Here is a 12086-nt window from a genome sequence, read left to right as displayed (position 1 = left end):
AGCTGAAAACATCATTATATGCACAGCAGTAGTAATTTTCAGTTAAAAATATATGATAAAATGACCTACCAAACTCAAGCAGAAGTTTATCCAAGTTGCTTAAGAATCTGTCGCTCATCATGTAAACTACAAAAGAAAAATGCAACTCACGGACTTACGCAAACAATCCAAAGCTTTACTGATACAATAAACAAGTCAAAATTGTAAGACAATACCATGCATTTTAAGATAAAATGAGTAAAACAGTTTTAACTGCATATAAATTAATTATCTAATCCATTTTAGTGGAACCAAATTTCTCACTGATTGTGGTAATGGGCTTACTGAAAGTCTAAACCACAGTTAGGAAAAACAAAGTGTATAATTTGGGTAAAGGTTCCTAGAGCAGTTCTATCCTTGAGAGGCTTAATGTTCTTAGGAGGCGTGGAGAATGCAAGAAAAGATGCTTGTGTACAAAATGTGTAGCCTCTACTCCAGCTGGTTTACTAAGCCTATTGACTGCAATGCTGGTAATGGAAAAGCTTCTTATCCATTCTGTACGCTCCTCCTGTAGTAATTGTGAAGAACGTTTAAATCAGAAGATGTGTATATAAGTGTGATTAAAGTCACAATTCACATGCAATGGAAAGTGGGTATTATGAATTCATTCTTCTGTTTGTGTAGTGTTGCTATGTGCAGAAGTTTAGTTACTTTTTTTTTAAATGTAGTCACATAGTCTTCCAAAAAGGATGCAATCGCCATCAGAACATACTGAACCCAGGTAGTTAGCTCTGACACACTTAACATTAAGCCAGGTTATTTGAAATGTGACTGTCCCACAATGGCTTCTCTATGGGTGTATACTTCCTTGGGTTGTGTGTAAGAAGTAAAGCCACAGTCAATTAGTGATGAGGATGACATCCTAATCCAGGATAAAGAGGAATAGAAAACTACTGCAGAATTTAACTAACGTGGCATTAAGACTACATACTGTAGCACTGAGACTGTGAAAACATGGGGAGGGAAAGGGGGGAAGCATTTAAAATGCTGGATGTTTGACAGAAATGAATTTGCCTAATAGTCAAGTGAGGATCAGAACACTTAATCCAAGAGACTGGATTAGAACAGGCAGTGATAAAAACTCTGAGAAAGAGATAATAGTTTTACTAAATGTATTTAAAAGACTGGTACCCTACCTAGCTCCTGGTACCTGGAAACATTTCTGATAGCAAACAAAATATTTTCTGTAAATACTAAGGAAAAAATCCATAAGTGCTTCAAACCACACATCAATGCAAAATATTTTTGCTTTTGCAAGATGTGAAAAAAGAATCCTAAGTAATTCCTTAGTAATTCCTAAAAAAAATAGTTGGGATTATATATTAAAGATCTGTTTAGTTTGCAGCATGCAGAATGAAACTATCACAGTAAATTGCTGACTGATGTGTATCTGACCCTAAATGTATTTAAGTAGACACTGCTAGTTAAATATCCCAGGGAAGCATATCAATTTCAGGAAATCTGTATTATAAGTAAACTGGGAGTCAAACAGCAAGCACCATGTGGAAAACGTTAACAGTTTGTTTATTCCTTCTCTAGAAACAGTTTAACAACGTTTGTTAGTTGTTTCCCTGACAGTTCCTATAAAATCTGCAAGAAAATGGGGCACACACAGAAGTTATGCAGACATACAAAAAAAGCAGAACCATGACTTTAAACACATAAGAGCTAAGAAGTTCTACTCATTGCTATATCAATCACAACACGAGGTCCACCCATAGAGCAGATTATGCAACTGCTAATTATTACGATGAAACACACCATTTACTCCTTTAAAATAGTTATGATACATTTTATTCTTTGAATGCTTTTGAAAAAGAGAGGAACAGAACTAAAGGGAGAGGGGTTTTTATTCCCTCCTCTCTGGTTTCACAATACAATTTATTTAAAGGGTAAAATTGCAGAAATTGATAGTGATTCTGAAAGCATGTTTATGTAAAACATTTGCTATTCTGGACATTGTTTAAATGAAGTAACGTAACTACAAATAATAAATGCTGTCCTGTGTTATAAATTCAGAGGACACATGTCCCTGTTAGAAAGGGCTGAGAGATCCAACTACATTGATAATCTACAGGATTACTGTAGATTTTAAGAGCAGCAGTAAGCACCAGCCTGAAGCAAAAGACATCTAGATTTTGGACAACTGATAACTTTCGAGATATGACTGTCCTAAAGGATTCTTGGTCCTACTGGAGAAAAGATGCATCAAACCATTAGCCAGTATTGGATGACAAATTAAGATGTTCTCATATGAGGCTGTTATTAAGTCTGAAAGACGTACTAAAGAGCAGAATAATTGCTCCATCAACTTCTGCTACAGCAAAAATCAGGCGTTTTTAGGAAAGGTTGGGATAATTACTTTTCCCAAAGGAATTATAAATCAAAACCTTTATCAGATGTGGTGATTAAATCGATAGCTTTGGTAACAATGTATTTGTCATTTTTCTGTATTTTAATGCTAAAGTGTGAGGAATATTTAATACACATATTAAACAGCTTCAAACAGTAATACTTCATTTCTAACGGATGTTTCCACCTAATGCTGCCAGTGCTATTCAGAACGCTGCCGGGAGAAAAATGTTACTGTACATCTTGCATTTTTGTACCACATTAATAAACGCAATTATATGAAATTCAATTGTGGCAATAAAGTTTCATGCATTCCAAGATTGCATTGAGTGCAGAAATCATAAACAAATTGCCTGATTATCTGCCTGAGTATCTACCCATTATCACCATACTAACACTAATGCAGCATCTCATAGCAGACTTACAGCTGTATTTCATATCCCACCTGACAACGGCCATTACTTGGTTCTTCATTAAAAGGTGAAAAATACCCATAAGCTAAGAGATAAATTCCTTCCTTAAAATCAAATGCCCTGCGCTCAGATTGAACCACGAGGGCATCCTTTACAAGTATTATCTTCCTAGAATAAGCTGTGATGTATTTGTTATTTATATGACCCTTACTCCTTAGAATTCCGTTATGACGCTCAATTCTAAACATTGCTGTGCAAAACCACTATTTTTGTTAACTTTATATAAATCATTTCAACTCCACCAAGGCTTTTGAGATCGAGACATACCTCTCCTATGTTGTTCATTATCCCTTAACACTCTTACGTGACTGATTGTTTGCTTCTTGAAATTTAGTTGAGTTCACATTTCTGGGCTAAATTTTATGTCTGTAAAAAGCCTGTGGCTGTCATCGTGCTGCTACCCTCCTCTGCCCCTCTTCTGCTACATCGTTTGAGGAACCCGGTAATGAGACTTGAACACCGCATTCAAGGTGACAACTGCTGCTGTTTTCACTGCTTACAACACCCGAGCCCTTTCCTGACTGATGACAGTTCTACAGTTAGTACATCTAAGTTAGCATAATTGTACGGCTCTAAATTTCTGAATTCGCTGTTTGTAACACTTCTCTTTTAAAACGCCCTGCCACTGTGCTTCGTGTGTCATGCCGAACGCGTCTGTCGAGTCCTCCCACAGTTAAACATCTCGACTGACGCATTTTACCTAGTCGGGCACATACAAATTAAAATATATTGCCGTAGACGATTCTCTAAATTCCTCGAAATAAAAAAATAAGCCGATTTTTGACTAAATAGTAGGGGAAAACCCTCCTTGCGTAGCACCTGACGGCCCCGGGTGAGCTCCACAAAATGGCCGCGCATGACCGAGTGCCCCCGACGGGAGCGGGGCGACGGGGCCGGGTCGGGCAGTGGCCGCTCCGCCCTTCTGGGGGACATCGGCACCTAAAAGGTGACCAGGACGTGGTAGCCCTGCGGGGTTAGTGGCACTGACAGAAGGGGAATGACGAGGGACGCCAAAACATCTGTCCAGGGCCTGACTCCCGGCCGTCAGGTGGAGGGAGCGCGAGGCACGGCCACCGCCTCGCTCCCTCAGCTTCGCCTCCGCGGTCTCGAAGGGAAAAAAGGGCCGACCCGGGGCCAACCTACCCCGGGAGGAGCCCTGCACCCGGCAAAGGGCCCGTTCTGGGGCGGCTGCGAGCCCCGCTTCGCCCCTCTGCCTCCCAGTGAGGCTGCAAAATGGCGGGGCAGCCCTCGCCTATCGCCTCGGCCTCCTCCCCTCAGCGCCGCCGCTGCGCGGCTCTCCTCGCCTCGGTGCGGGTATCCTCCCCCGAAAATAAGCCGTGAACGGCGAGCCGTGAGGGAAGGAGCAGCCTTTCCCTCCTCTTCGGGGCGCGACGAGCGGGTGAAAAGCGATGAGGATGCTCCACCTGCCGGGCAGAGCGCGCAGGCGGGCCGGGCGAGGGGGCTGCAGGGCCCCGAGCGTTTTCCTTACAAAAAAATAGAGGTTTTTTTTGGTGCCACGCGTGATGCTGGCCCCACGGGTGGGTAGTAGGTGTGTTGGAGGAGCCCCCGGCCCAGAAAAAGTTGAAAACACAAATTTACTGATTTTTTCTTTGTTATAGTTCAGGCCCTTCCTGAAAACTGCCTGGTTCTTTTGCCTCTTTCCCTGGTGCAATCAATAGCAACTCTGGAAAAGTCAGCGACTTTACACCAGGTTAGGTAACTGGAGGATTCACAGATTCACAGATTTCTCTAGGTTGGAAGAGACCTCAAGATCATCGGGTCCAACCCGGGCCAATACCTAGTATCTGCTCGGGGTTGGTGTTTTATACATTTATTTATCCTGTGCTTGAGAATGATTTCATGTTATCATTTTTCCTAGGTGCCCTCATGCTAGATGGGAGCAGGGTGCTCCGCTTTGCACTAAGCTAACCCTGGAGCAAGCCGAACAGAGATCACATAAAGGCTTCTTCACATCTACAAAGATGCAGCCCAGCCCTCCGAGGGATTGAAAACGCATTAAAGTGTCATACTTCACATCCTGGAGCAGGGCTGGAAGGGGAAGCTGCTGGGGAACGCCACCAGCCCCGTCAGCTCCGATTCACGCCACCAGCTCCTGCCCTTGCTGACGGTCTTGCTGCTCGCCTGCACAGAAGTTGCGCTAACAAAATTGTTTGCCTTTATTTATTGATGTGCAGCATTACACGGCAAAAATGCACAGCCCAAGCTTGGAAGAGACTAGAAGCTGATACTTGCCTCCAACCAACTGTAGTAGCAATGGAGTTGGGTTTTATTCCCTATTGCTGAGGCAGAGGGTGGATTTAAAGCTACCAATAAACACAAGAAAATAAGCTAGATGGGAAAGGTGAGGAGGGTACAGGGTGGAGGGAAGGAATAATAAAAAAAAAAAAAGACATCAGCAATGAGGGTGAAAGAAGAAAGGACAGAGAAAATAGAAACAGGACAGAAGAGACAAACAGAAAACTGTTTCTGCCACCCGCAGCACGGGTGTCGGTCAGATGCGATGCTGCTTTCACAAGAGTGAATTGAAGCAACAAAAATGCAGCTTCAAAGAGGAATAGCTGACCTACCTGGCTGCCGGTCAGAGCCGGAGGGGAATGAAAAGAGGGAGACACGTGAAAAGCAGCGTGTCCCTGTGGAAGCAGCCTCTGCGCTGTGCCCCCCTCCGCATCTCCCCGGTGTCCTGGAGGGGAGAGCAGCCTCCCTGCCTGGCTCCCAGGGACTCTTTAATTCCTGGATGCCCTTAGGGCCTCCGCAATTACTGTTTTGCAGCACCCCCTTCACAAATCGTTAAATAAAGCCATCGAGAAATCGCTTCAAAGCTTCAATCTACCTTAAGCGAGTCTCTTAAAGACCCTCCCTAAATGTCTAGAAAGAGGGGTTTAATACTGCGATGGTGTTCGTTAACACCTCTCGATGGCCCAAGTGCCTTAAGCAACGATACCAAGAGAGGCTGAGGTTCCCAGAGGTCCCACCCGAGCTCACCCGGAAGGGTGCCAGTCCTTTCAACAGGCTTTGGATAAAGCCAGCAGGGACTTCCCGGTTAATTCCCTCTAAGGACTGTCAAGGGCTGGTCCCCACTGGGGTTCTTCAGGGCTCCTGAGCTCCTTTAACCCATTTATTTATTACAAGGACGCCCGACCCGAGGCTGTCACTGTGCGCCCACCAAAAAAACGGTTTCTGAAGGCTGCAGAAACGAGGGCTTTGTGTCCCGCTGGTTCTTCCTTGTTTGTTTTGCCTTGCTTCCCAACAGCATTCATCTAAAGAAACCCAAAGTCATAAACAATTACTTTCATTATCGACCGGCAAGCAGGAAGGACTCTTTCATAGTATCATCTCCAATCAATGCTGAATGGCTTGCATTCCTCTGAAAAGAGATATGGTCAATGCAGGGCTCTGAAAGGGCTCCCAAACCAGCTCCCTCCCGGCTGGCAGACCACCAGGGCTTGTGACTCCCGTCGCGGAGAGCCCTAACACTGCCTCTCTGTGGACCCAGCTCTTGCTCTTAGGGCTTCACATGCCCCTTTCGTTTCGGCGAGCTCCCCTCAGCCTCCTCCAGCTGATGCAAAGGGCTAAGGACCCCCGGCCCTTCCTCTCAGGGAGGACAGGACACCCTGTCCCCGCGTCCCCATGAACGAGTCTGGGGACGTCTCTAGGGCCAGATCCCCCAAGAGGAAAGTAGGGAAGCGATGTTTTCTTTTGCTTCTCAGGTCTCCCATGGTTTTCATCCTGCAGAAGGAGAGTGGCCGGTGTCTGCGCTCCCACGGGGTGCTGCAGGGTTTTGGAGATGCCGAGGGGGGAGCGACCCAGGCAGGTGCCCCCGATCCTTTTTCCGAGCCCGGGGTGCCAGAGCTGGAGCCGGAGCAGGACTGCCCTGGGCGTGCTGCTGCTGAAAGAGCCCCCAAAGCTGCCGAGATGCTCCCTCGCCAAAAACGAGGGATCCCAGCTCCCGAGCAGTCTCCATCCTCAGCGAGCAACCTCTGGGGTCCCAGATCAGCCCTGAGCCAGCTTTGCCCCATGTGCACAACTCCAGAAGACGTGTAGACACGCATGTGGGCACCAAGCTGTCCCAGGGTCTCTCATCCTGGTCCTTCACGCTTCCCCGAACACCTGAATTGCCCCCATTGCTGCGTTCCGTTAAAGAGGTGGTTTGGTGACAGCCCTCGTCCCCGTCCTGGGAGAATACGCGGTATTTGAGGGATTTTCTTTGCATTTCCAAAGACACGAAATATTTTTCCGCATGAGCACCTTCTTTTCGCAAAGGAGCTGTTCCTATGGGAAAAAGGTGTAAAAGAGGGAATATTTGGGGGAGGAAATGAGTATGAGCAGAAACCTCTGTGTTTATTTGAACATTTTATTTTTTGTTTATTTGTTTGTTTGTTTCCTTTTGTTCGAATTTTCAGATAAAACCCTGACGGAAAACAGGAATTTTAAGCGGAGTGAAGGCTTTAAGTGAACACGCCCCAGTTAAAAAGAGATTCGGTGCTGTGTGCATTTATCCGCGGGTAAAGGCAGGGGGCAAACAAACCCGGGTGCATCGGGGACCTTAAATCAGGCCCATAACCTCAGGAAAACTGAAGAGAGAGCTCGGATGTGGGAGATCCGTCCTGCCTGCAGCCCTGGCCTTGGCCAGGGCCGTGTGCAAGGAGGGTCTTCACTTTCCAGTCTCCAAATAATTCAGGTTTTTGAGTTCTCAGCGTTTATTTCTAACATGAAATACACTGCCTGTGGTCTGATGCTTCGTATTATGGGGAACCCAAATAATCCGCAGGACAAACGCTTGATCAATACGTGGTGAGAGTAGAAAGCGGGGGAACACCCCTGTCTGTCCGGCAGCATTTTAAGGGATTCTCCGGGGTTTCCGACGGTTTTCGGAACTTTAAGTGACGACCCAGCCTGCAAACTCTCTCTAACATTGAGCAGATTACGACTTTAAACACAGCCCTTTTTAGGAAGAAACGGAAAGACTGATAACCGCTTTTTCAACAAACCTGGCGCTTTTAACACTAAAACTAAGAAAGGCGAGGACACGAAAACCAACGAAACCCGGGCGTTTCCCCCCACATCACCCCAGCGGGGGCCCGAGAGCCCCCAGCCGGTCCTGCAGGGGCCAGCGAGGCAGCGAGCCCGCTGCTCCGGGCCGGGGGGGGGGAAAGCCACCAGGGATGCTCCCCGGTGCCTGCCCGACCCGGAGCATCTCTCCGGTCCCGAGGCACAAAAAGCCGCCTGATTTCCCGGAGACCCGCCCCAGGGGCTCTCAGCCAGCGCTGCAGACCCGGTTAGCATCACTTGGTGAACTTCCACGGCGAGCCCGCCGAGACCTCTAAAGTGGGGCTTCTCCTTCCCAGGGGGGGAATTTTTTTTTTTTTTTAAATGCAATGCTTCACGCCAATCAAAGGCTTAAAAAAGTGTATTCGCACCTCGGCTGCGTTTGAAAACTGCTTCTGCAGAAAGGACCGCAGGGGACTGCGCTGCCGGGCCGGGGGGGCACAGCTCTGCCGCTCCCAGGGCCAGGATGCTCCGCTGTCCGCAGGCCAAAGGACACCCCGTGCAGGGCTTTTGCTTAACCTTTATTTTTAATGTGCAATTTTATTCCTCATCCTCCACTGGATCCCTCTCTGCGGGGATAACCCCGCACGCTACCTGTAGCGGGGGTCGGAGCCGTGCCTTAAATTAAGGTTGCTGGTGCTGGTTCTCAACGTCACGGACGGTGCCCTTGGTATTTGGGGAAAAAAACCTACAGAAACACAGCGGGCATACCCCGGGGGGTGCTGGTGTCACACAACGAAGCCCCCCCGCCGGCCAGGACCCCCTCGGGCTGTGCCACTTCCCCAGTCCCGAGCTGGAGAGGGCGCAGAGCTGCAGGATCTGGGCTGGTTTTCCCCTTCTAAATGGTTAAGGGTCACCTTTTAAATGGTTAAGGCAGGATTCCTAGGGATTTTTTCGGTGTTGCCTTTCCTTTCTTTCACCCCCCCTCCCCTCGCAGCAGATCCTCCAGCGCTCCCCAGCCGGGCCGGTTCCCGGGGAACAAAGGCTGGGGACCGGGGGACAGCCCCTCGCCCCTGCGAGCTGCTCTCCCTCCTCTTAATGAGGATTCATTCCTTTAGCCTACAGTCCTGGCTTTCATTATGGAGCCTGTCTCGCTCTGTTCATGGTCATTAGGCTGCAGCCCAGTAACTCCCTTCGCCAGATCATGCGCACGATTTAAAAAAAAAAAAAAAAAAAAAAGGGAAAAAAAAAAGGGAAAAAAAAATCCTACAGTAATATTAGTAATCATCACCCTCACACGGCCAGGAGGAATTAGGCACCCAGCAGCACAGCTTTTCCACATTTCCACCTCTCAGGCAGGGGTTTTCTTCCCCGGCCCGGCCCGGGATGCTCGAGGGGGCGGCCGGGCGGGGGCAGCGGTCGCCCCGTCCCACCCGTTCCCTTGGGAAGCCCGATGCTCACACCGAGGAGCTTGGGGTTTTCTTTTTTTACCCTTGGTTATTTAGGACCTTTCACCGAGCTGCTCAAGTTACTCTTTTTTTTTTTTTTTTTTTTTTTTTATTTTTTCACCAGCGGAGAGGACATGGATGGGGTAGAAAGGGGACTCTCCATCACCCTTTGAACCTCAGCAATGTTTGCAGATATTTTCCCCTTCTCTGATTTTTTTTTTCTTTCCCCCCCTTTTCCCTAAGCGGAAACCTAACCTGGCTCTGCAAAGTGAAGCCGAAAAGTCCCCCCTTTTATTATTTTTTTTTCAAGTTTCTGCGGTGTGCCCCTGAACTAGTGAGTTTTGTCTGTGCTTTTCTGTCTCCCCGGCTCTGTCGGGTTTTATGAAAATGAGCAGTATTGAAAGCTTTTCCATCCCGCTAGCTGTGAGCCTCACATAAATGATGTAAATGGCTCGGAGGGTTTTTTTCAAGTGAACTGTGTAGATCTGTGAAAATAATATCAGGGTTTTCCGTCAGAATGAGCTTAGCACTGTACTGAGGCGTACCATAATCTGACCCGACACCTCCGACCATCTGCGCTATCTATCTGCCTTCTGATTTACCAAATCTTCACAAGCAAAAGACAAATTGTACTTGATACTAAAGAAAAGACGGCGAGCCCCAGCCCGGCTTCTTTCTGCGGGGAAATGATGGGAGAAAATATAAATCTGTTTAATTTCGGTCCGTGGGCAGCTAGCAAAGGGGCTTTCTGAAAGAAGGGAAACAAAACCAACAAGAATGATAACAATAAAAATGAAGGAATGAGAGGGGAGGAAAGAGTCAACGGCGAGATGTCAAATTAAGGAGGCATTTCTTTGACAAGTGCTCCAGAAAAAAAAATAGAAAGAACGGGGGAAAAAAAAAAAGTGTATTGCAAAAGGCGGAAGAAAGAGCATACTGAGCTTAATTCAAAATATATGCTGCCTTTCCAAGCATGGCCCCTAATGTTCCCGGGAAGAAATTGCCACAGAGCCGCTATGTGCGGAATAAAGAAGCGGCTTCTGCCTTTTCGCTTTCCTCTCCCGGAGAACAACTGGGACCCTCACAGCCCAGGGGCGCTTCCCTTCCCGGCCCGGGATAAAAAATAAACCCGCACGGAGGCTGGCTACGAGGTGATCAATATTTCAAAAGATTCCCGAAATCTGCTTCGAGTCGCTGTCCTGACCTACAAATGACTTCTCACTCCCCGGCGCTGTTCTCGGCGTCTGTTCGGGGCCACTCAGCCGAGAACAATAAGGTTTTAAATGTTGGGGGGGGGGGGGGGGGGGGGGGCGAAATCATAAAGCTTTAGGAGAACAGAGAGGGGCGATGAGCTCTTTACAGATAACTCCTCGTCTTGACGGCGATGGGAAGTCACTTGTAGGGAGACGGGAGAGAGTTTTCCCTGAAACCCCGGCTCCTCCCGCAGCCCTCCGTCTGTATCCGTTGTCCCTGGCGCTCCCCGCCGCACCGGTGCGACCCTAAAAGCCGATTTGGGTCCGGTTCCTCGGCCCTGTCTTCCCCCCCGTCCGACCCCACAGCGCCCCGAGCCCCGGGGGTCCCCACCGGAGACCCCATTTGAGCCTCTCCCACCGGCCGGGATGGGAAGGGCGGCGTGGGATGGGGGCTGCGGGACGGGGCGGTCGGGGAGAGGGATGGGGACGTGGGGAGAGGGATGGGGATGTAGGGAGAGGGATGGGGACACGGGGAGAGGGATGGGGATATAGGGAGAGGGATGGGGATATAGGGAGAGGGATGGGGATATGGGGATATAGGGAGAGGGATGGGGACATGGGGAGAGGGATGGGGATATAGGGAGAGGGATGGGGATATAGGGAGAGAGGGATGGGAGGGATATATGGGGAGAGGGATGGGGACAAGGAGAGAGGGATGGGGATATAGGGAGAGGGATGGGGACATGGGGAGAGGGATGGAGATGTAGGGAGAGGGATGGGGATATGGGGAGAGGGATGGGGATATGGGGAGAGGGATAGGGACATGGGGAGAGGGATGGGGATATAGGGAGAGGGATGGGGATATGGGGAGAGGGATGGGGACATGGGGAGAGGGATGGGGACATGGGGAGAGGGATGGGGATGTAGGGAGAGGGATGGGGATATGGGGAGAGGGATGGAGATATGGGGAGAGGGATGGGGACACGGGGAGAGGGATGGGGACATGGGGAGAGGGATGGGGACATAGGGAGAGAGGGATGGGGACATGGGGAGAGGGATGGGGACATGGGGAGGGGAGAGGGATGGGGACATGGGGAGAGGGATGGGGATATGGGGAGAGGGATGGGGACATAGGGAGAGAGGGATGAGGACATGGAGAGGGATGGGGATATGAGAGGGATGGGGACACGGGGAGAAGATTGGGGAGTACAGGGAGAGGGATGGGGACCCGGATACCGGGTCGGGGACCCGAGCAGCGGGTCGGGGAGCAGGGCAGCGGGACGGGGACCCTCGCCGGGCCGCCCGGGGCCCCGGTTGCCGTCGGTGCCGGGGAAGGAGGCGCCGGGGCCGGGCTGCCGGTGATTGGCAGCACGGGGCCGTGAGTGGCAGCCCCGCCATGGAAACCCGGAGCCAATCTCCCGAGCCCGGCAGCGAATCAGCCGCTCCCGCAGCAGCGCGGCGGCGGCGTGGAGCTTTGCTTGTGCCTTTTCTATTATTTTTTTTTTTACCCTTTTTCTTTTTTCCTTTTTTTTTTTTTTTCTCCCCCTCTTTCCCATCCCTCCCCCCCGCCCTCC

The 12086-nt window shown here is 49.4% G+C and overlaps 1 protein-coding gene and 1 long non-coding RNA gene across 4 annotated transcripts in view; one reads left to right on the top strand and one right to left on the bottom strand.

Annotated features, from left to right (window-relative positions):
- Positions 1-4183, bottom strand: part of C5H14orf39 (chromosome 5 C14orf39 homolog) — a 31653-nt gene extending 27470 nt beyond the window's left edge. The window contains exons 1-2 of one of the 3 annotated variants that reach the window (XM_048066261.2): positions 4008-4183; positions 70-126 (exon numbers count right to left, since the gene is read on the bottom strand). In XM_048066261.2, the coding sequence (XP_047922218.2) occupies positions 70-121 (52 nt within the window). In that variant the 5' untranslated portion in view covers positions 122-126; positions 4008-4183. Of the gene's footprint in view, positions 1-69; positions 127-2836; positions 3563-4007 lie in introns of those variants that run through there. The other 2 variants (XM_013183129.3, XM_066998479.1) reach the window with 2 other exon arrangements.
- Positions 3726-5768, top strand: LOC125183057 (uncharacterized). Its single transcript, XR_007164132.2, has 2 exons — positions 3726-3810; positions 4744-5768. It is a non-coding gene; the product is annotated as an uncharacterized lncRNA (long non-coding RNA).
- The last annotated feature ends 6318 nt before the right edge of the window (positions 5769-12086 follow it).

This window comes from Anser cygnoides, chromosome 5, assembly GCF_040182565.1.
Source record: "Anser cygnoides isolate HZ-2024a breed goose chromosome 5, Taihu_goose_T2T_genome, whole genome shotgun sequence".
Classification (NCBI taxonomy): Eukaryota; Metazoa; Chordata; class Aves; order Anseriformes; family Anatidae; genus Anser; species Anser cygnoides.
Note: the sequence above shows the minus strand (reverse complement) of the source record. Positions and strands in the feature narration are given on the sequence as shown.